Below are 25,030 nucleotides of genomic sequence, written 5' to 3'. Positions count from 1 at the left end.
AGGAACTTGTAGGTGTAGTGTAGGCAGAGAGGGCTTCTCTATGTGGGATGCTTCTATGGGGTTAGACTACGGTAAGACAGAAAGGCCTTACCAGGGGTGGATGCAAACAGGACTGTACTCACTGTGATCTAGGGTAGAAAAGGAAGTGAGGAGCAGTGTGGGTAAAGGGAATAGCCTTGGGACAGACTATCTTAAAACAAACAGAAGGGGGGGCAGACTAGCCAATTCTGGAGAGAAAGGCTGGGGCTGCTATGGCAACTCACAGAATGTCTGAGGGAACTACAATATGTAGCAATAATGTTGCATTTTACATGCAGTGTTGCTGCTGGGACAGGGGAAACTGACAGGCAATTAAACAAGGGAGAAATGGATCCCATAACTAAAGGAAGGACAAAGGAATATGGAATCTAGTTCCAGGACAACAACAATCCTGCAAAAAGACGTCAAGTTTAAATAGTAATACCATTTTTAATAATAGCAGTACAATACTCACAAAGGACCAGGAAGCAAAAGGGTTACATATTGCACCTTCTAAAAAACTCAGCGCTTTTAAAGCTGCAGTTCAGTCTTTTTTTTTTTTTTTTTTTACTTCAATAGTTTCATGTGGGCAATTTATTTATTTATTTATTCACCTCACTGTTTTTTTGGGTTAAGTAGAGCGCCATCTAGCGTTTGTTCTATATGATCGTAATGCTCACCTGGATAAGGGAAAAGTTTGGGTATACTGAATGACTCCGAATATGCTTTTCTTAACACCAAAGAAGCAGTAATTCCCATTCTTTATATATTGCCTAAGATCCATAAAGTTCAATAGAGGATACTGTGGTGCTCCAAAAATCATATGTGACCACATTGGATTGTGTCAATATATTCGATAAGCGTCAGGATGCTTGTATATTATCCATTCCTCAAAATGATGAAGAAAATAAAATAATGGGACTCTGTGCCTAGTGGCATCCACTTAATGACCACAAATAATGGCACAATTCCGTAACCCACTAAATATAAGCAGCAGTTGTGTGCAACAGGGAAAAATGACATGGCACTATGGCACATTACCTGTATCCTTTGTAGGAACGCTCCCACTGTTAGAGCTTCCAGGGCGTGCAGTCTGTGGGTGAGGATGATCCAACATAGTATAGCAGCAGCCAGAGCACAGCCAATGACCAGTGATCAAAATAACCCCAGACAGACTCCAAAATTCGTTGATCAGCTATTTATTGCAGACTTCCAAAAAAAGGAGGAGCTACATGAACGCACCACCTACGCGTTTCACGCCGAAGCACTTTATCAAGGTGTAAAGGTGACTGATTTACGAGTGTTTTATACATACCTGTTGGATCAGACGCGCCAACCCGGGTGACGTCAACGACACGCGACCGGCAACTAAGTCGCAATGACGCGACGTACAACCCTATTGGCCCAGCAGATCCACAGGAATGGCTTTTTTTCTAAAACAAAAACTTTATTCATACGGTAAACATGCACAATCGACAAACTTTGTAAAAAACAAAACAAAACAATAATAAAGATCATATTAACTTAAACAGCAACATAATTAAATTAAAAACACTACCCCTTCAAACACTGCTTATAGTTAGGTATAAGGATACTATCATGAAGGTATAGTATATTAATACCTGATTTTAATGTTATCGATCCTGTTAGATAAAAACTTAGCATACATTGTACAGATATATATGCTCTTAGCAGAGTGAGGGAAAAACAGAACCCTGATTAGCATTCAGATGGTGTAGCAAAGTAGAGCCAATAGATGGTAAATAGGCATCAAAAGAATACATATAAATTTCATGTATCAAAATTAATACAGAAAGAGCAATGAAGTAATAAATTGTGCTTCTGACATTAATAAACAATGCTACACCTATCACAGAACAAGCAGCAGTTGAATATTGCTAGTAACCTCTGTTTAACAGAGAGCTATTTAGTCAAGAGGATGCATACACGAATTAATAAGCACATAAACTAATGTATTAATAATAAACACATCGTTCAATTTTTAAGAGGCATCATATGAAACAATTACTACCCCTACTTCAAAGAAAATGGCTTATATCCCAATCGATATTAATTCCTAATGGTGTCCTAGTTCTCAAGGAAAAGATCCAAAACGTTTCGCGTCTGTCTAGCATCTTAAGCCTGTCACCCCCCCTCCCCCCCAGCTGTCTTGCTGGGACTTTTTACAAAGGACCCAGGCTCTTCCAGGAGCTTCGTGAAGGTTGCTGAGGATCCTACTTGTGGTCGCCGACGGTGTACTTACCTGATGTGGCGATGACTATTTGTGTTCACCACTGCTTTAATATCTGCATCCCTTGTGAGTGAGCCAGTTTCCTTTTATAAAAATAAAAGTAAACATAAAATACAACCAGTCCTTTTGATAGTCCACTTAGTAATTAAAATGTCCAAGCTGGGATGAGGGCTGCTTTCAGAGGGCAGGAACCAAATCCAAAACAATATCTAAACAAAAGAAAAAAGAAAGCGCACAACCCATAGCATAAAATCTTTAAACATTTCATTATGGAATTTTACTGTAATAATATATATATATAATATTATTACAGTAAAATTCCAATAGTCCGGCACTTGAGTGATGCCAGATTGTTAGATATTCCGGACTATTGGGTGTCACTCCTAGCAATACCATTTCTAGGAGAGATAGGTCAAAGAGAGGAGGAGGGGTGTTATTTTATATTGCAGACACATTACAATTTACACTGTTAAATTGCCCCCCAGGCCCACCCTCTTTTGCAATTCTAGTTGGCAAAATCTGCCTCCCCTTTTCTAAGCCCATCTTGCTCGCTGGCATCTACCGCCCCCCTAAAGCCCCTCTACAATCCCTGACTGATATCACCCAGTTTCTTGGCTCCATTTCCTCTCTGAATGAGAAGAGTGAGCTGCTAGTTCTTGGGGATTTTAACTTCAATTGGCTTGACCCTAAAAACCACAAAATCCAGATACAAATCAAATCGCTTAACCTATTGCAACTCATTTCCCAACCCACACGGACAAACCTTAAATCGCACAACCATTCCTTGCTTGACTGGATTCTCAATCACTACAGATGCCTGCGGAACATGTGCACAAGGCAAACAAGGCACGCAAAAGCACAATATTACTCTGACAATCTCCACCAAAATACATCAAACCCAGCTAACTTCTGGAAGGTTATCAACAATATATTCCAGCCTCCTAACCACCAACAACCAAGTAATATCACGAAGGGGGATATTACTCTGACAAACCCCACTGACATTGCAAATGCATTCAATGATTACTTTGTGGGGTGTGCCACTAACTTATTAGCGAAACGCAGCCCAAACCACAAACCTGAATCTCATCCTGGGAGTACCCACATAGCCCCACCCCCTCCCAACACTGCCCACAATTTTCAATTTGGCCCAGTATCTGAAAAGGAGATTACACAAGCGCTCCTCAAACTAAAACTAAGCAGCCAATGCGGACCTGACTTACTACAATCTAGGTTCCTACGACTTGGTGCCCCAGCCATTGCCAAACCAATAGCTTCCATAGTAAACTCTATCCTGTCTGCAGGCCATATCCCTAAGACCTGGAAAACTGCCAGAGTTGTCCCAATCTTCAAAAGTGGGGACAAAAACACTGTCTCAAACTACAGGCCAATCTCACTTCTCCCAATTCTATCCAAAGTCATGGAAAAATGTGTCCACTCCCAATTAAGCGATTTCTATACCAAGACAAATTTCCCTAGCCAATTCCAATCTGGGTTTCGTCCCAAACACTCCACCGTAACTACCCTGCTAAAAGTTTGCAATGAAATCCAGTGTGGAATGGAACAGGGACAACTCACTGGTGCAGTATTCCTAGATTTTGCAAAGGCTTTTGACACAGTTGATCATGCTATCCTGCTTAACAAACTCCAGTGCTCTGGAATAGGGAAGCATGCTTTAAACTGGTTTCAGTCCTACCTATCGGGTAGATCCCAACATGTGTCCATCTCAGGCTCTAACTCCAACCCCTTGGATATCACCTGTGGTGTCCCGCAAGGCTCTGTTCTGGGGCCCCTACTCTTCTCAGTGTTCATTAATGATCTTCCCACAGCTTGTAAGGAAGCCTCAATAAACATGTATGCAGATGACACAATCCTATATGCACACAGCCATAGCCTCTCTGACCTTCAACACATACTTCAGTCTGACTTTTTGAGACTCGAAAACTGGATTTCCCAAAACAAACTGTTTTTAAACACTGACAAGACTATAACAATGGTATTTGGGACCGAAACTACATTTTTAAAGCTTCCAGTGACTGAGCTCCAGATTAGAACCAACGCTAACACCACCCTAACCCCTGTCACTAGTTTTAAATACCTGGGCTTATGGTTTGACTCCCACTTAACATTCGGGATGCACATTGATACCCTGACAACCAAGACCTATGCCAAACTAGGGGTACTTTACAGGAACAAATCCTCCCTAAGTCTCCTGGTCAGAAAGCGTATCGCACAGCAGATGCTAATGCCAATTATTGACTATGGAGACATAGTATATGGCTCGGCACCTCAAACCCACCTTAGCAAACTTGACACCCTCTACAATTCAAGTTGTTGTTTTGTTCTCCAATGCAACTAGAACACACATCACTGCGAAATGCTCAAAGAACTAGATTGGGCATCACTCGAGTCTAGGCGCAAAGTTCACCTTTCCTGTCTTCCCTTTAAATTCTTTATGGGCAAGCTACCCAGCTATCTGAACAAGCTCCTCACCCCTACCACATGCAGCACTTATCACCTGAGATCAGACTCCAAAAGACTGTTCATGGTCCCAAGGCTCAACAAAGTATCCGGACGTTCCTCCTTCTCCTTCCGTGCACCCCAAAACTGGAACAACCTACCAGAGACTCTCACATCCACCACCAGTTTAAGTTCTTTCAAATCTAAGGCTGTCTCACATTTTAATCTGGTCTGTAACTGTTACATACGCCCATAACATATATTTTCTTTAACTGTGCATGCAATGTCTTGTATATAATGTATACCCTGTTCATTTATGTAACTGTATTTGTAACCATGTATTTTTTGTCTTAACTCTGTGCCCAGGACATACATGAAAACGAGAGGTAACTCTCAATGTATTACTTCCCGGTAAAATATTTTATAAATAAATAATAAATACCCCATGATGCTTTAAGACACTTTAACTTCATCTATTTACATGTTATAGTTATACAGTAATATTTATAAGTACAGTAACTGAAGTGCCTACATAACAATAAACTTTAATTTTGTAAATAAACTGCTGTAATACAGGACAGTATTAATACAGCAATACCTTCAAATACGGTATTTTACTCACCAATATTTTTGAGATTACTTCAGAAAAGATGCAGAGCAGCAGATTATTGTGCAGTACAGTATTCACTTACTAATCTTAAAGAGTACTCACTTACTGAACTTAAAGAATACTCACTTACTAAACTTGAAGAGTATTCACTTACTAAACTGGAAGAGTACTCACTCATACACTAAAAACCCACTGTAGCTGCACTACTCATCATCTGATCAACCCATTGTGCTGGAGCTTCATTTGCCACAGGGGACGGGTCATCAGGGCTATCGTTAATGTTTACTTGCTCATCCGAAGAAGAAGCCATTGGCATATCCGCCCTGAGACGGCATCAGAAGCAATAATTGAATCGGGAGTAGCTGAAGCCGAAGGGGGGCTGGTTACAGGGGCTGAAGAGACCTTTTGTGATGCCCTCTTAAACATGTCTCTGAGATCTGCCTGCTTAGGCTGGTTCTATAGTGCGGGCGCACGCGCTGCAACGTGCGGGCGCGCTACAACGTACGGGCACGCGCTACAATGTGCGTGCGGCAGTTTTAGTTGGCTGAGGATAGCCAGCCATTCTATAATAGGGCTGCGCGCGCGGCAGGGAGCTTGGAGCGAACCGACGAGGGAGAAGATGAGGAAATGAATGATTTCGTGCCGCTACCGGCGCTGTAATGTATTTATGTGTGTGTGTGTGTGTGTGTGTGTGTATATGTGTGTTGTGTGTGTGTGTATATGTGTGTATATGTGTGTGTGTGTGTGTGTGTGTGTGTGTGTGTGTGTGTGTGTGTGTGTGTGTGTGTGTGTGTGTGTGTGTGTGTGTGTGTGTGTGTGTATGTGTCAAAGTTAAATAACTAAAATTATTTTTATTACAACATTTTTTTTATTTTAAAAATATTATTTAATACATAACTCACAATCTCTACACACACATACAGGCATACCCCGCTTTAAGGACACTCACTTTAAGTACACTCGCGAGTAAGGACACATCGCCCAATAGGCAAACGGCAGCTCGCGCATGCGCCTGTCAGCACGTCCTGAACAGCAATACCGGCTCCCTACCTGTACCGAAGCTGTGCGCAAGCGGGGAGACTATAGAGCCTGTTACACATGCGTTATTTACATCAGTTATGCACGTATATAACGATTGCAGTACAGTACATGCATCGATAAGTGGGAAAAAGGGAGTGCTTCACTTTAAGTACATTTTCACTCTACATACATGCTCCGGTCCCATTGCGTACGTTAATGCGGGGTATGCCTGTGTTACATACATGCTCCGGTCCCATTGCGTACGTTAATGCGGGGTATGCCTGTGTTACATACATGCTCCGGTCCCATTGCGTACGTTAATGCGGGGTATGCCTGTACACACATAGTACCTTCACTCACAGCATACACAGCGTACACACGAAAAGCATGCGGCACATGCATGAGCGCGCGCACGGCTGCACACTGTATAGAACGGCCCTTAGCGGATGCTGCTTTTTTCTGATAGGAGTTATTCTGTATAACACACAGGTTCATTACTTTCCCTGCATTGTAGTGACTATTACACTCCGCAAATGCAACAAACTCTCGCATAAACCCTGTGGCCTGACGCCAGGTGTATTTGTATATAGCCTTTCCTTCTTCCTCCTCTTCTTCCATTTCCCGAGGCATTTCAGGGTTAATAACACTCTGAATTATTTGTTCATCACTTAACTCTTCTACTACTTGTTATCTGTATTAACCCCTCTGCTCCTCCACTTCTTCTTCCGTAAGTTTGCCGACTAGATTCTCAGCAGGAGAAAGGTCGTTCCAAAACATTAACTCCCCCAAACTCTCCTCATCTGAAGAATAATCCCCCCAAATAACACTTTGCCAGGCTCTTGGAAGGGTTACACGTTCTACATCTTTCCATGCTAAAGCTGCAGCATAAATAGCATTTTTAACACTGAATGTCAAGATGGATTCGAAGCAAAAGGTGATACGGGTGACTGTGTGCTCATTTGCATGCCATTTCCCAGAATGCCTTGCGGCAGTGGGAGCACTGCATGCTGGGAGATAATGGGGAAAGGCGGGGTTGCAGACCTGTCTGAGACATGTGAATGGGCTCTCAAGGCAGGGGTGCGCAAACTTTTGCTCTTGCACCCCCCTGCCCTGTGTCCCCCGGTGCTCGCCCCCCCCCCCTTCGCCGTGTCAAATGATGTGCGGGGTCATGTGTGCTATGCCAACACGCCGCGTTGCCATGGAGATGCTTCCAGACGCCGGCTGAATCACGATAAGTTGAGGTGACAGAGGCCTTCACACGATCCCCCGGCATTTCATTTTAATGCCTCTGGGAAGAGCGCGGGGACCTCTGCAACCGCCCGCGCCCCCCCCCCCCCCAGAGAAAGCTGGCGCACCCCCTGCCTTAAGGGATATTTTCATTTGCGGTATGCTGGGTTTTGTCACCTTTGAACCCACCATAGCTTATGTAAGGTGTGGTTCAAACCTATCCCAGCTTCAAATTGCAAAGCCAGTATAACCAGCCCTCACACTGAAGAGTTAAAATAGCTGTCTGTGAGTAGGGTTCCTGGCCCAGGCTGTGCTGCAAAGCTGTGTAATAGAGCTGGCATACATTTATAGGGGGCCATGTTAAAGCTGTGTAATAGAGCTGGCATACATTTATAGGGGGCCATGTTAAAGCTGTGTAATAGAGCTGGCATACATTTATAGGGGGCCATGTTAAAGCTGTGTAATAGAGCTGGCATACATTTATAGGGGGCCATGTTAAAGCTGTGTAATAGAGCTGGCATACATTTATAGGGGGCCATGTTAAAGCTGTGTAATAGAGCTGGCATACATTTATAGGGGGCCATGTTAAAGCTGTGTAATAGAGCTGGCATACATTTATAGGGGGCCATGTTAACGCTGTGTAATAGAGCTGGCATACATTTATAGGGGGCCATGTTAAAGCTGTCTAATAGAGCTGGCATACATTTATAGGGGGCCATGTTAAAGCTGTGTAATAGAGCTGGCATACATTTATAGGGGGCCATGTTAAAGCTGTGTAATAGAGCTGGCATACATTTATAGGGGGCCATGTTAAAGCTGTGTAATAGAGCTGGCATACATTTATAGGGGGCCATGTTAAAGCTGTGTAATAGAGCTGGCATACATTTATAGGGGGCCATGTTAAAGCTGTGTAATAGAGCTGGCATACATTTATAGGGGGCCATGTTAACGCTGTGTAATAGAGCTGGCATACATTTATAGGGGGCCATGTTAAAGCTGTGTAATAGAGCTGGCATACATTTATAGGGGGCCATGTTAAAGCTGTGTAATAGAGCTGGCATACATTTATAGGGGGCCATGTTAAAGCTGTGTAATAGAGCTGGCATACATTTATAGGGGGCCATGTTAAAGCTGTGTAATAGAGCTGGCATACATTTATAGGGGGCCATGTTAAAGCTGTGTAATAGAGCTGGCATACATTTATAGGGGGCCATGTTAAAGCTGTGTAATAGAGCTGGCATCCATTTATAGGGGGCCATGTTAAAGCTGTGTAATAGAGCTGGCATACATTTATAGGGGGCCATGTTAACGCTGTGTAATAGAGCTGGCATACATTTTATAGGGGGCCATGTTAAAGCTGTGTAATAGAGCTGGCATACATTTTATAGGGGGCCATGTTAAAGCTGTGTAATAGAGCTGGCATACATTTTATAGGGGGCCATGTTAAAGCTGTGTAATAGAGCTGGCATACATTTTATAGGGGGCCATGTTAAAGCTGTGTAATAGAGCTGGCATACATTTTATAGGGGGCCATGTTAAAGCTGTGTAATAGAGCTGGCATACATTTTATAGGGGGCCATGTTAAAGCTGTGTAATAGAGCTGGCATACATTTATAGGGGGCCATGTTAAAGCTGTGTAATAGAGCTGGCATACATTTTATAGGGGGCCATGTTAAAGCTGTGTAATAGAGCTGGCATACATTTTATAGGGGGCCATGTTAAAGCTGTGTAATAGAGCTGGCATACATTTTATAGGGGGCCATGTTAAAGCTGTGTAATAGAGCTGGCATACATTTATAGGGGGCCATGTTAAAGCTGCAGTTCAGGCTCCCGTTTTTTTTTTTACTTCAATAGTTTCATGTGGGCAATCTCTAATTACCTAAAGAACTGCATAGCTTCCGGTCAATTCGTTCTCCGTCTATTGATTGGCAAAGTTTGGCGACGTCTTTAAATATGGGGAATGTAAATCGTTGCTATAGGAACAAGCATGCTTGTTAAAATAGAATACAAGAAAATTGGTCTTTCAAAGTTGTTGTTTTTAAAACAGAAAATGCTAAAAGTGTTTTTTCTTACTGCAGAACTGATTTATTAAAAAAAAACACACATGCAGGATATTGACTGAACTGCAGCTTTAAAATGGATTTGAAGCAAAATGTGAGACTGTGTGCTCATTTGCATGGCACTTCCCAGAATCCCTTGCTGCAGTGGAAGTATTGTGGGCTAGGATATAATGGGTGAAAGGCGGGGTTGCAGACCTGTCAGGGACGTGTGAATGTGCTCACAAGTGAAATTTTCATTTGCTGTATTCTATATGGTGGGGTGTGTGTGTGTGTGTGTGTGTGTAGGAGGGGGTTGTATCTTTTTACCCAACATTACTTATTTAAGGTGTAGTTGAATGAACAAATTGGAGAGGTGAACCTCGCTCTAACTCCAGGCTGAATGCTCTGTGTGCTGCCGGGGGAATAAACTAAAGGATAAACTACAGCTAGATTTTGTAGTTGAATGAAGACTGAAACTCTCTTGCACTGCTGGCACAACATGATTAGAAAACCAGTCTCTGAGGAGCGCTGCATTCACCCAAGCGTTTCCGTGGGCATCACAGATAACGGGCACACGTGTGGTACCTGTGAAAGCCCGAGGCTTCTAGAATTTACCAATATCAAAAAGTTTCAATTGATATGAACCAGAAGCATTACCGCAAACGGGAACCGTGTGCGTGTCCTTATTCATCCTGAAACCACAAGCAGTTTGTTTTCAGCTCCACCAACTGGTGGACAACTTGTTTCGGCAAACACCGCCATGAAGACCAGCTTCACCAGCATTGTAAATTTGGCAAGGCGACTCTTTATGCTCCTCAACTACAGTGCTGGAAACCTTGTGGTACATTTTTCTGCAGCGTAGCTGATTTTCTGTGGGTCCCCCCACCCCCCGTAATGTGGAGGTGCTCCACATTCGTTTAGATTGCAGAGCAGCAAACACAATTTCCCCCTAGAAAACGGGTGTTTATACCATGATGTTGACGTCACAGGGCCCTAGCTTGCCTGGCCTTGTGACATCCAGTGTATGTTGTGGGTTACAGTGGTTAAAATGCATTTTTTTTTTTGTTCATTGAGAACCTCAACATCTCACCAATTGGAGGTTGACATCTCTAGAATTATGTTACCAGAATTCCACCCCAGGTGTGGCTGCACAAATACACAAGTAAGGAACCTTTGAGATGAACGTTGCATGAATTCACTGTTTTTATTAAGTCCTCCTTTTTGGGGGTTTGCAGACTGTGCCTCTGTGTCCACAGGTAATTTCCAGAATGTCAGTCCGGCCTGTCCAGCTGGAATGCAGAGCTGTGACATCACAGGTTTCATGATGCCATAATGACACCCTGTGTCATCACCCTCTGGCCAGCCACCCAAGGGAATATTTCTTGTTTGAATTTGCCGAAGAAATGTCTCGCCCCCACACACTGTAGTATTGCAGGCTGAGCTGCAGCGTAGAGAAGTGCTGGGTAACTGGAAGGGTCAGATACTGTAAGTCACAGTGGGAGAGAGGTGAAAGGTCATTTCCAGGTTACCAACTTCATGTGCAGAGATGGAAAGTGCAGCAGTGTGTGTTGCTTGTGTGTGTATATACAGTTACCGGAAAGAGAGAGAATGGCCTAGATACTTCTTCAGTCTCTATGTAGGAGGGGTAAGGCGTATGTGTCCGTGATTTTTATGTAGCGTCCTTGTAATAGAGATGTCTCTCTATTACAAGGAGGCTAGTGGTATGTGTCCCTTATGTCTATGGGATGGATCAGAGGTATGTTACCCTTATATGTCTATTTTATGGATAAGAGGTATGTGTCCCTTATGTCTATGGGATGGGTGAGATGTATGTGCCCCCTTATATATGTCTATTTTATGGATGAGAGGTATGTGTCCTTATATATGTCTATGGGATGGGTGGGAGGTATGTGCCCTTATATATGTCTATGGGATGGGTGGGAGGTATGTGTTCTTATATATGTCTATGGGATGGGTGAGATGTATGTGCGCCCTTATATATGTCTATTTTATGGATGGGAGGTATGTGTCCTTATATGTCTATGGGTGGGGTCAGAGGTATGTGCCCCTTATATATGTCTATGGGATGGGTGAGATGTATGTGCCCCTTATATATGTCTATGGGATGGGTGAGAGGTATGTGCCCCTTATATATGTCTATGGGATGGGTGAGATGGATGTGTCCTTATATATGTCTATGGGATGGGTGAGATGTATGTGTCCTTATATATGTCTATGGGATGGGTGAGATGTATGTGTCCTTATATATGTCTATGGGATGGGTGAGATGTATGTGCCCCCTTATATATGTCTATGGGATGAGTCAGAGATACAATTGGTGCGCTGCTAGAGGGAGGGCAGGGCTCAAAAAGGGGTGTGTCAGAGCCTGTTTCAGAAGAGGAAGGGGAGGTGACTTTGTAAATGGTTGCTATAGAAACAAAAATTGCTTGTTGCACTACAATACATACAAAATTTCATTTCAGAGTTGTTTTTAAAAAAAAATGCTACAAGTATTTTCTCACAGTACAGAACTGATTTATTAAAAACACACACGTAGGATATTGCTTGGTCTGCAGCTTGAAGCATTCAAAATGGTTTTAGCCAAATATTTATGCGCACGGATCGAACTGCGCTAGGTGCACAGATGTTGATGGTGTATATATGTGTATATATGCGTATATATTTACTAAAAATAACTCTGTGCCAGCAAAATAAAAAGATAGCACCTGGCGTAAACCCTACAAAGCTCATGGTGTTAGCGCAGACTGAAGTTGCTATGAATCAACCCCAAAAATGATTTGATGCAGCTCGGATGTTTCAATCCATGCAGATGTAGCAGGGGACATATTGCCGCACGTTACGCTGGGACGTCCTACGTACAACAACCCCTGCTACGTTTGTAGGGTCACAAAACGTATTATTCTCACAGTATGGCTATTAGCAGTAATATTACACAGGTACAGTAATTAACATTTGCAAACACTGGTTATAAATGAAAAAATACACGTCGTGCTGTTTTAATTTAAGTTGCATGAATCAGGCGTTTAACATGGCGCGGTGCGTCAGAATTCCTTTCACATAAGGAACTATGTGTCGTATGCAGGGCGCATAAGGAGCGGCGGACCAGCCCTGCGCTCCCATGAGCGCGAAAATCTAACATTTTTCTAAGACACACACTTCCGCAGGCGTGCGGAAGCGTGCGCGAGCCCCTGCTAAAGCCGCTCTCATTGCGGCTGCAGGGGCTCACTGCCGAGCAGCAGCGCGCCTCAGCACGGGTCAGCGCCTAAGCGCTGACCATGCCCGAGGCCTAATACTACAGAACTGATTAAGGAAAACACACATGACCGCTAGTGGAAAATGTCACTCGCCATTTCCCAGGTCTCCTTTCCATACTCTGCTGCGTAACACCGTCTCGCTGACCCCTGACCCCTGTAGAAGTCCAGGCCGAGCAGCCGCACAATACAGAGATTAGGTTTGTTCTGGAGTAGATCTTTTTTTTCCACCAAACACCAGTTTTTGGTTTCCACTCTCGGTTATACAGATAAACGGGCTGTACCGGGGCGGTGAGAAGCTCGCCCGAGACGTGCAACATTTTCGCTGACGTTTGATGCCAACCAGGACGAGATTTGCTCTCCCCCAGAAAAAAAATTTGGGCCGAAAATCGGCAAACTTCACCCCTCAAAAAATTCAGCAAGCGTTAAAGTGCAATGCGCAGGTCACGTGACCCTTTACAGGCTGCCATGTTCACTAAATTAGCGGTGCATTTTATTTTTTTTAAAATTGCCAAAATGTTGGCCGTACTGACCCCAGGGGAAAAAGTGGCAAAAACGCAAAATGTAAGTGAAATTGGCTAAAAGTGAGGGCGTTACGTGGCGCTGCAATGCGTGGCTCTGGCAGTGACGGGATTCACGTGGGGCTCTGTCTCCCTTTTGGCAGAATGGGGCTCGCAGACTGTGTCTCGGTGATCTCGCTCATCGCCAGCACCCTGGCTCTGGAGAACGGCTTGCTGCTCACTCCCCCCATGGGGTGGCTGGCCTGGGAGCGGTTCCGGTGCAACGTGGACTGTGACCGGGATCCCGAAAACTGCATCAGGTCAGCACCAAGTTCCAATACGTGCATGATGTTATTACAACTATATATATCTCTACCTTACTATATATATAAGTTATGGTGGGTGATAAAGGCAACAAGAAACCTCCACCGTATAGCAAATAAAAAGATCACTTGTGGGCACATTCACATGTCTTAGGCAGGTCTGCAACCCTGCCTTTCACCATTATCACCCAGCATACAGTGCTTCCACTGCAGCAAGGGATTCTGGGAAATGACATGCAAATGAGCACACCGTGTCACCTTTTGCCTGAGATCCATTTTTACATGGAACCCTTATAAGCTAATGCTCGCTGTTCACACAGCTTTTAAGCACAGCATGGGATTAGATGCAAAGCCAGTGAAACCACTCACAGACAGCTGTTTAGAACTTTTGGGTCTCATCAGTGTGAGGTTTGCTCATTTGCATGTCATTTCCCAGAATCCCTCGCTGCAGTGGAAGCACTGTATGCTAGGTCAGGGGTGCGCAAACTTTTCTTGCTGCGCCACAACACCCCCTGCCTGCTCTCCTCCGTTGTCGCGCCCTCCCCCCCCCCTTCGGTGCGGCGTCAAATGATGCTGCTGCGGGTCGTGTGACATCACGTGACCCGCGGCGTCACTTGATGTCACATTACCATGGTAACCGTGTCGTCACATGACCCACAGCGGCACTTGACGCCACGTTGCCATGGTCACGGTTCCTGAATCCGGCTGAATCTCGGTAAGTAGAGGTTGCAGAAGCCTCGCGTGGTCCCCCGGCATTTAATTTAAATGCCTCTGGGAAGAGCGCGGGACCTCTGCAACCGCCCGCGCCCCCCCCCCACCAAAAAAATTAGTTTGCGCACCCCTGTGCTAGGTGACAGGGATATACCAAATAAGTATACATGGGAAGGATGCTGATCCAGGGATTAATCCGATTGCCAATATTTGGAATTAGGAAGGAATTTATTTTCCCCTTATGAGATATCATTGGATGATATGACTCTGGGGGTTTGTGTTTGCCTTCCTCTGGATCAATAAATAAGTATAGATATAGGATAAAGTATCTGTCTAAATTTAGCATAGGTTGAACTTGATGGATGTGCGTCTTTTTTCAACCTCGTCTACTATGTAACTATGTAACTGTATAACTATGTAACTGTATAACTATGTAACTGTATAACTATGTAACTGTATAACTATGTAACTGTATAACTATGCAACTATGTAACTGTATAACTATGTAACTATGTAACTGGGTAACTGGGTAACTATGTCACTATGTGTGCAATATAATGAATTGGCGCCAGGAACTTTCCTTAAAAAACAACTAATATTTATGAAACAGCCCAACAATAAACGGGTTACTTAATCGTATGGTTTTCTTTGCTTTAGTTGTAGTTTGGATAAACGGCCACTCATGTACTAACCTCGAGGAAGAACGGGAGGTTGCATTCGTTCTAAGAAACCGGCTGTCACGTTAAGCCTTTGAGTTCTGCATGAAGTAGCCACTAGGTCATAAGGTCATACCAGCAGGGACGGGCAGGAGCAGGGGAGGCCAACTCCAGTCCTCAAGGACCACCAGCAGGTCAGGTTTTCAGGAAATCCTTGCTTCAGCACAGGTGGCTCAATCAGTGGCTCAGTCATAATGACTGCGCCACTTGTGCTGAAGCAGGGATATCCTGAAAACCTGACCTTGTGGTGGCCCTTGATGACTGGAGTTGGCCAACCCTGGGCTAGTGTTTGACCTTGTAGCAGGACGTTGACCCTCACACTTGGTTTCCTTGCTCTTGGTTGACAGTCATTGTACCACACCGGGCACATCACGGGCGGTCCTTGTTTCTGGGGCCTCAGCGGTCTTTAGAGGGGACATTATTGAATAACATCACAGCCGTTAGGAATGAACCCTGAGCTCAGGAAAATGACTTCTACTTAAACCATAATTGGCCTGGAATCAGAACTTATTACTTAGGAAGCTGAGAACATAAGAACTGAACGGGTGGGACAGTGATATATATTATAGAGCTGACTCCTCCCTCTCAGTGATGTCATAAGATTAAGGGGAATTATATAAAGCTTAACCCCTTACTAACCCAATCACAAGAGTTGGGCTTTTATACATATATATATATATAGATAGATAGATTGATGATGATATATATACTGTGGCAGGACGGCCTCGTGGCAGGGTCAGTAAGATGCTAGACACGGTATGAAACTTTAAACTGTGGTGGTTTATTAGCCACAACCAAATAAAGTCCGGGTGCACTGTCCCTTTAAGAAAAACAAATCATAGAAAATAAACACCTATTTCCTTTAGGGAAAGCCAACTACACCATAGCTTTCGCCCTCACTAACTGCATGGCCAGCTAAGCTGGTTCCCAAGCCAAAAACATGCCCTGGCATATGCCACCGTCTACATACAATAATACGGGTTTTGCTTATCTTAGTCCTTTTTGAAGCAGACGTCCCTGCTTCAGCACGGTCTCTCCTCCTTTCTTCCTAGGGGAACTCAGCCCCACGTTGAGCCCAGAGAACTCCTCTGTAGGTCCTCTATACCAGCTTCCGCAGCTGGGGAGCACTTCTATCTCCCCTCCTTCTCTGGGGAAAACTCTCTCCTCTCTCTCTATCTCTATCTCTCTCTGTGTCTCTCTCTCCTTCCTCTCTCTCCCTCTCCTTCCTCTTTTTCACCTTCCTCTCTCTCTCCTTCCTCTTTCTCTCCTTCCTCTCTCTCTCCTTGCTCTCTCTCTCCTTCCTCTCTCTCTCTCCTCTCTCCTTCCTCTCTCTCTCCTCTCTCTTTCTCCTCTCTCTCTCTCCTCTCTCTCCTCTCCTCTCTCTCTCTCCTCTCTCTCTCTCTCTCTCTCTCCTCTCTCTCTCCTCTCTCTTCTCTCTCTCTCCTCTCTCTCTCTCCTCTCTCTCCTCTCTCCTTTTTTTTTAAACCTGCTGTCTCAGAAATCCTGCTTAATTAGGCTGCAGGTGCATGCAGTTCCCCAGAAGTAGGTTAACTGGTTGAGTGCTGGACGGTACACATATCCTCCATTCCAGCTTACTGAGTCAGTGTCTCTGTCACAATACACACACTTGTTTATACATTGTCATTGTCACATACCCAGTAACACTCATTACTGGGCTTGGTATGTGTGTGTATATTATGTCAGCAGTATATAACTATGTATAGGTCTTTGTACATGTGTGTGGGGATGTGCAAATCTATGTATATCATTGTATCTGTCAGAGTATCTACATTTAGAGTTTAGACTATGTGAATAGATGCCTTTACATGTGTACCGGTGAGTTAATGTGTGTGTATCAGTGTGTTTATATGTGTATCAGTGTCTGTATGTGTATCAGTGAGGTAATGTGTGTGTGTGTACCTGTGTCTGTAAGTATAGCAATGGGCAATGTGTGTATCAGTGTGTTCATGTGTGTGTAGTGTGAGTGTTTCAGTGTGTTAATATGTGTGTACTCTGTATCAGTGTGTCTGTGTGTGTATCAGTGTGTCTGTGTGTGTATCGGTGTGTATCTGTATGTTAATGTGTGTGCTATATGTGTATCAGTGTGTCTGTATGAATGTAGGTGTGTTAGTGTGTCTGTGTGTAATACTGTGCCGGTATGTATATCAGTGTGTATCTGTATGTTAATGTGTGTGCTGTATGTGTATCAGTGTGTCTGTATGAATGTAGGTGTGTTAGTGTGTCTGTGTGTAATACTGTGCCGGTATGTATATCAGTGTGTATCTGTATGTTAATGTGTGTGCTGTATGTGTATCAGTGTGTCTGTGTGTATATCAGTGTGTCTGTGTGTGTATCGGTGTGTATCTGTATGTTAATGTGTGTGCTGTATGTGTATCAGTGTGTCTGTATGAATGTAGGTGTGTTAGTGTGTCTGTGTGTAATACTGTGCCGGTATGTATATCAGTGTGTATCTGTATGTTAATGTGTGTGCTGTATGTGTATCAGTCTGTCTGTGTGTATATCAGTGTGTATCTGTATGTTAATGTGTGTGCTGTATGTGTATCAGTGTGTCTGTATGAATGTAGGTGTGTTAGTGTGTCTTTGTGTTAGACTGTGCCGGTATGTATATCAGTGTGTATCTGTATGTTAATGTGTGTGCTGTATGTGTATCAGTGTGTCTGTGTGTATATCAGTGTGTATCTGTATGTTAATGTGTGTGCTGTATGTGTATCAGTGTGTCTGTATGAATGTAGGTGTGTTAGTGTGTCTGTGTGTAATACTGTGCCGGTATGTATATCAGTGTGTATCTGTATGTTAATGTGTGTGCTGTATGTGTATCAGTGTGTCTGTGTGTATATCAGTGTGTATCTGTATGTTAATGTGTGTGCTGTATGTGTATCAGTGTGTCTGTATGAATGTAGGTGTGTTAGTGTATCTGTGTGTAATACTGTGCTGGTATGTATATCAGTGTGTATCTGTATGTTAATGTGTGTGCTGTATATGTATCAGTGTGTCTGTGTGTATATCAGTGTGTATCTGTATGTTAATGTGTGTGCTGTATGTGTATCAGTGTGTCTGTGTGTATATCAGTGTGTATCTGTATGTTAATGTGTGTGCTGTATGTGTATCAGTGTGTCTGTGTGTATATCAGTGTGTATCTGTATGTTAATGTGTGTGCTGTATGTGTATCAGTGTGTCTGCATGAATAGAAGTGTGTTAGGCCCCGGTGAGACAGGATGCTGCGCTTACGCGCACACGCGCGTGCGTCACTCTTTTGGTTTGTTCTGTGGGAGATTTCAAACTGGAAACGACCCCCGGCGGCGCAGTGCCGCGTTGTCGCTGCTGCACTTGGAGACAACTGAAGTTATAATTTCAAGCGGCAGCCTTGTCACGTGCACTGCGCCAGCCAATCACAAACACACACACTTTGTTTCTTTTTTTATTTATTAAAGTCCCGCCTCCAATCGCGTCATTCAGTCTGCTAGGGATGCACCCACATCGTCCAGCAGACAGAGGCTCGCAGACGCGCTTCCGTAGTGTAGCAGCCTGTGTGATCGAGGCCTTAATGGGTGTGTATCAGTGTGTCTGTACGTGTAGCAGTGTGAATGTGTAGCACTGTATTAATGTGTGCGTACGGTATGTGTATCAGTGTGTTAATGTGTCTGTATGTGTGTATCAGTGTGTTAGTGTGTCTGTATGTGTCAGTGTGTCTGTATGTGTGTTAATGTGTGTTAGTGTATCTGTGTGTGTCAGTGTGTTAGTGTGTCTGTATGTGTGTCAGTGTGTAAAAGTGAGTTAGTGTGTCTGTATGTGTGTATCAGTGTGTTAGTGTATTTGTATGTGTGTCAGTGTGTTAATGTGTGTCTGTGTGTTAATGTGTGTCTGTGTGTCAGTGTTTTAATGTGTGTTAGTGTGTCTGTATGTGTGTATCAGTATGGTAATGTGTGTTAGTATGTCTGTATGTGTCAGTGTGTTAATGTGTGTTAGTGTGTCCGTGTGTTAGTGTATCTGTATGTGTGTCAGTGTGTTAATATGTGTGTATGTGTCAGTGTGTTAATGTGTGTTAGTGTGTCCGTGTGTTAATGTGTGTTAGTGTATCTGTATGTGTGTCAGTGTGTTAATGTGTGTTAGTGTGTTGGTGTGTCAGTGTGTTAATGTGTGTTAGTGTATCTGTATGTGTGTCAGTGTGTTAATGTGTGTTAGTGTATCTGTATGTGTGTATGTGTGTTAGTGTGTCTGTATGTGTGTATGTGGGTTAGTGTGTCTGTATGTGTCAGTGTGTTAATGTGTGTTAGTGTATCTGTATGTGTGTCAGTGTGTTAATGTGTGTTAGTGTGTCTGTGTGTTAATGTGTGTTAATGTGTGTTAGTGTATCTGTATGTGTGTATGTGTGTTAGTGTGTCTGTATGTGTCAGTGTGTTAATGTTTGTGTATGTGTCAGTGTGTTAATGTGTGTTAGTGTGTCCGTGTGTTAATGTGTGTTAGTGTATCTGTATGTGTGTCAGTGTGTTAATGTGTGTTAGTGTGTCGGTGTGTCAGTGTGTTAATGTGTGTTAGTGTATCTGTATGTGTGTCAGTGTGTTAATGTGTGTTAGTGTATCTGTATGTGTGTATGTGTGTTAGTGTGTCTGTATGTGTGTATGTGGGTTAGTGTGTCTGTATGTGTCAGTGTGTTAATGTGTGTTAGTGTATCTGTATGTGTGTCAGTGTGTTAATGTGTGTCTGTGTGTCAGTGTGTTAATGTGTGTTAGTGTGTCTGTGTGTTAATGTGTGTTAGTGTATCTGTATGTGTGTCTGTGTGTCAGTGTGTTAATGTGTGTTAGTGTGTCTGTGTGTTAATGTGTGTTAGTGTGTCTGTATGTGTGTATGTGGGTTAGTGTGTCTGTATGTGTCAGTGTGTTAATGTGTGTTAGTGTATCTGTATGTGTGTCAGTGTGTTAATGTGTGTTAGTGTGTCTGTGTGTTAATGTGTGTTAGTGTGTCTGTGTGTTAATGTGTGTTAGTGTATCTGTATGTGTGTATGTGTGTTAGTGTGTCTGTATGTGTCAGTGTGTTAATGTTTGTGTATGTGTCAGTGTGTTAATGTGTGTTAGTGTGTCCGTGTGTTAATGTGTGTTAGTGTATCTGTATGTGTGTCAGTGTGTTAATGTGTGTTAGTGTGTCGGTGTGTCAGTGTGTTAATGTGTGTTAGTGTATCTGTATGTGTGTCAGTGTGTTAATGTGTGTTAGTGTATCTGTATGTGTGTATGTGTGTTAGTGTGTCTGTATGTGTGTATGTGGGTTAGTGTGTCTGTATGTGTCAGTGTGTTAATGTGTGTTAGAGTATCTGTAGGTGTGTCAGTGTGTTAATGTGTGTCTGTGTGTCAGTGTGCTGATGAGTGTGCACCATTAACCCCTTCACTTCCAGAGAGGTGCCAGCAACTTATTGCTCTGCATCACATTTCTGGCGCCTGCCTCCCTTATAAAAGGGTTCTGAATATGGGGGTCAGCGTTCCCACACGGGCAGCAGAACAGGCCCCGGTCATGGCCGGGCCCTTACTTAGCATGTAGTGACCTGTTCCCTTCTTCTCCCAGCGAGCAGCTCTTCATGGACATGGCGGACCGGTTAGTGGAGGACGGGTGGAAGGAGCTGGGCTATGTGTATGTGAACATGGACGACTGCTGGATGGCTCGGGACCGGGACACGCAAGGCAAGCTGGTGGCTGACCCGGGCAGATTCCCAAGGGGCATCAAAGCGTTGGCAGACTATGTGAGTAGTGAGAAGCACACGGAGTCCCAGATCTCCTTCCTCGGGGACGTCACTGCAATCTCCCTGCAGCAGAAAAGAGCGGACGTGCGGGGGGCAACACAGGGGCATGTCTGCCCCATCAGGCAGAACTTCAATAGCTTTCTGCATCACAATCTCCTCGGGAATGAAGGGGACACCCTCACCCCCATTGCAACATGTATTTCCATACCGAAGCTATGGTAATTAAATAGCTGCCCCCCACCCCCATTTTCTCCCCTAATACTCAAATGTCCCAGCCTTTAATTCTGTTTTAACGTTTAATGTTGCATTTGCGTGTATTGTTTGATTGCCCCGTTAGATTTTCGGAACACCCTTGACGCCGCAGCTCCTTGTTTGGGAATCACTGGATATTAGCAAAATCTCAGAATAAAAACCCACTGTTTGTTGTTACATTAGATATAGAGCCCCCCTCCCCCCCCAAAAACCTAAGGCCCAGATCCATTAACTCAGGGCTCCCTCGCCACAATCAGTAATGGATATTCTGTTCCCTGAGGCTAATGCCAACGCTAATAGCTAATTATATTAAAAAGCAACTGGCATTAACCATCTCATTAGCACAGGCCTAACGCATGTTATGTTAGCACTGCCCGATGTTACACCTGTCTTACCTAAAGGGGCCTTAGTTTCCCCCAAACCCTGAAATATTGGGAGAGAAGGGAGAATCCTATTTTATTAAATTAGAGTCCCAAGTGCTATATATAGGCGTCCGGACCCACCTTCAAACAACACGTGGAGAGATGATAGGATATGCAAAGTATATTTAAATGACTCCTATTTGCATATATCTCAGACGGGCTCCTTTTTGTGCACAGGTGTCTCTCCCTTGCTCTCTCTCCCTCGCTCTCTCTCCCTCGCTCTCTCTCCCTCGCTCTCTCCCCCGCTCTCTCTCCCCCGCTCTCTCTCCCCCGCTCTCTCTCCCCCGCTCTCTCTCCCCCGCTCTCTCTCCCCCGCTCTCTCTCCCTCGCTCTCTCTCCCTCGTTCTCTCCCCCCCGCTCTCTCTCCCTTGCTCTCCCTCCCTCGCTCTCCCTCCCACGCTCTCCCTCGCTCTCTCTCCCTCGCTCTCTCTCCCTCGCTCTCTCTCCCCCGCTCTCTCTCCCCCCTCTCTCTCCCCCGCTCTCTCTCCCCCGCTCTCTCTCCCCCGCTCTCTCTCCCTTGCTCTCTCTCCCTCGCTCTCTTTCTCGCTCTCTCTCTCTCCCTCTCTCTCTCTCCCTCGATCTCTCACTCCCTCGCTCTCTCTCTCCCTCGCTTTCTCTTTCTCCCTCGCTTTCTCTTTCTTCCTCGCTCTCTCTCTCCCTCGCTCTCTTTCTCTCTCCCTCGCTCTCTCTCTCTCTCTCCCTCGCTCTCTCTCTCTCCCTCGCTCTCTCTCTCTCCCTCGCTCTCTCTCTCTCCCTCGCTCTCTCTCCCTTGCTCTCTCTCCCTCGCTCTCCCTCGCTCTCTCTCCCTTGCTCTCTCTCCCTCGCTCTCCCTCGCTCTCTCTCCCTCGCTCCCTCTCCCTCCCTCGCTCTCCCTCGCTCACCCTATGTCCCCCTTTCTTGGCCGTCTGGGCCTACCCGCATAGGATAGAGCCCAGCTTCCTCAGATTGGTGGCAGGGGTACAGCGCCCGACCGCCTGTGTCGGCGCCTCCGGCCCGCACAATCTTTTTGGGGGGACCGCTATCTGGGGCCCATCCGCATCAGGTGGAGCCCCATTTCGGGTATTCACGGTGTCCCTACGGTGACTGGCCTGGCAGTTCCGGCGAAGCTGTGACTATGGATCCGGTAACAGATTCATAAGATATGGTTAGACATAACTCAACATTAAATTTTCAATGGGATGGGTGGGAAAAACCAAAATCAATGCTGGGCTTCAGCGCGTGCAGGGTTTAAATACCCCCCTCTTCCCCCCTCCACCCGTCGGCGCGCGCGCACAAATCTAAAACCCATGTGGTGAGGGGGTTGGGGGAGGAGAACCTCTGGAGGCACAACAGCTCTTATGTGGTTGACGGCCCCATCTTGGGAGCTCTGCTTTTCTTTGTCCGCGGTGCCGACAGGAACGGGCAGGGAAAAATATAGCACTAACCGGTGGCTGCAACTGCTGAGCTCAGGAGCCGGCTGCTTCATGGGTGTGCCACCGTTCCGCCGGCTCTGGGACAGCTGGGAGAGTTATCCCAGCTCTCTCCCCTGGCGGCCGCGGAACCCCTGAGGGGTGCTCGCGGAACCACTGGGCTTTGGGTTTGATTTACCCTGCTCCATATGTATCAAAGGTAAAAATCCCATTAAAATCAATAGGATTTTTTCTATGATCCATTTGGAATTGCATAACGTTTGCCTTCACTCATAGCCTCCGATGCCCTATATCACCCCTGCTTACCTGACCACACGACACCCACTCACGCTCTTCACGAGAACAAACCCACCCCCTTCTGACACACTCGCCTTTATTCGCAACACACTCCACACTCACCCCGCCTTGTCACAGAACACACTCGCCCTTTTTCTGGCCCCGCCTCTCACATACCACACATCACCTTTCTCTATTACACACTCCACATTCACGGCGGGGAGGCTGCGACCCACCTTTGCTCTCTCTCCTCTGCGCCAAGGAGTGGGTTGTGGTGGATTTCAGTCTCCAGACATCGCGCGGGTGCGCCAGCTGAGCAGTTGGCAGTGATTCCCCCTGGGTCGCGGCAACCCCGGGGTAGCATGGTTCCCTGGTTGAGAAACACTGCTCTATAGGGTAATTAAAACTACAGTAGATCAGGTGTAATGTAGATTTCACGTTCTCCCTTTTAGATCCACACCCGTGGGCTTAAGCTGGGCATTTACGCAGACTTGGGTCAGAGAACCTGTGCAGGGTATCCTGGGACTACACTGGACAAGGTGGAGCAGGACGCAGCGACATTTGCAGAGTGGGGAGTGGACATGCTGAAGCTGGATGGATGTCACTCCAGCCTTGAAGAGCAAGCTCTAGGTAAGGTGAAGAAACCACAACTCAGCACAAGAGTTGTAAGTTGATTGTTGCAATGGGAACTCCAGTGCCAGTTGGGAGAATTTTTAATGGACTATCACGGGACGTAGTTGGAACATTAGCCTTCAAGACATCCCAATTGGTGCTGACAAAGAATAGATTTCGTCTTAAAAGCTTGTATAGAATTTACATCTATAAGGAACTCAACTCCATGTACATAATAAGCCCAATATGTATCCATGAACTCCTTGAGTACTCCATGACATAGCCACCACGCCATGAAGTCTGGCACGCCAGGTGCTCCATGGCCATTCTGCGTGTTCTCTTGGGGAGGTCACACTCTGCACTCATGTGGATCGCTGAACGGGATGTGGCTGGAGAAGGAACGGGAGAGGAGGACTCCTCCTTTTCTGTTTGCCTCATCAGTGATGTCACGATCACGTGATGACTCTGAGAAGCAGTCACGTGATCGAGATGTGCCGGACGAGCCCTGATATGGTACTTATGGAATGCATAGAGTGGTGGTTAAAATGGGGTTGGCTAAGAAAGGCTTTTGTGGCCCTACTGAAATTATTCAAGGAGTTTGGGAAAAAATGTCAAATAGTTTAAGGACTAAATGCCCTCAACAAGTACAGCTTGGAGTAGAGAAGGGAGAGGGGGGGTATGACTAGATACGGGTTTGTTCGTTATTTCATTAACTTGTCCTGTAAATGTCTGTCGGGATGCGTTATTGTCCGTATTTAGCGCCTTGACATGAAATTACCCGAACTAAAAATGACTAATGAAATCAGTCATATAAACGTAATAGATTTCTACTTTGTCTGACAGATGTCGTCTTACAATAATAACGTTAGGTCACTGCCAGGTTATCTCATAATACCATGACACCCACCCCTATAGGCGTTACTTTTTCTCCCACTGCTACTCGTTAGCTCAGCGCGCGTCTCTCCCCGCCAGCCAAGCGCAGAGATAGAAACCAAAGAATATAGCTGTCGCGCGGGAGATACCATCCAGCTCGAAGCGTTTGCTAATCATTCATCCGTCATTATGACGTCACACTTTCATACTGGATTTCGGCGTCCCTGTATTATAAAAATGTAAATGTGGCGACCCTACAAACCTGTATGTATGAAGGATCACAACGAGGT

The 25,030-nt window shown here is 45.0% G+C and overlaps 1 protein-coding gene across 2 annotated transcripts in view; it reads left to right on the top strand.

Annotated features, from left to right (window-relative positions):
* Positions 1-25,030, top strand: part of NAGA (alpha-N-acetylgalactosaminidase) — a 39,350-nt gene that overhangs the window by 5,547 nt on the left and 8,773 nt on the right. Inside the window, exons 2-4 of one of the 2 annotated variants that reach the window (XM_075573899.1) lie at positions 13,562-13,717; positions 20,722-20,896; positions 23,708-23,885. In XM_075573899.1, coding sequence (XP_075430014.1) covers positions 13,563-13,717; positions 20,722-20,896; positions 23,708-23,885 — 508 coding nt within the window. In that variant the 5' untranslated portion in view covers position 13,562. Of the gene's footprint in view, positions 1-13,561; positions 13,718-18,636; positions 18,717-20,721; positions 20,897-23,707; positions 23,886-25,030 lie in introns of those variants that run through there. The other variant, XM_075573900.1, reaches the window with a different exon arrangement.

Source organism: Ascaphus truei, chromosome 17 (assembly GCF_040206685.1).
Source record: "Ascaphus truei isolate aAscTru1 chromosome 17, aAscTru1.hap1, whole genome shotgun sequence".
NCBI lineage: Eukaryota > Metazoa > Chordata > Amphibia > Anura > Ascaphidae > Ascaphus > Ascaphus truei.
This window is presented reverse-complemented; position numbering and strand designations above follow the sequence as displayed.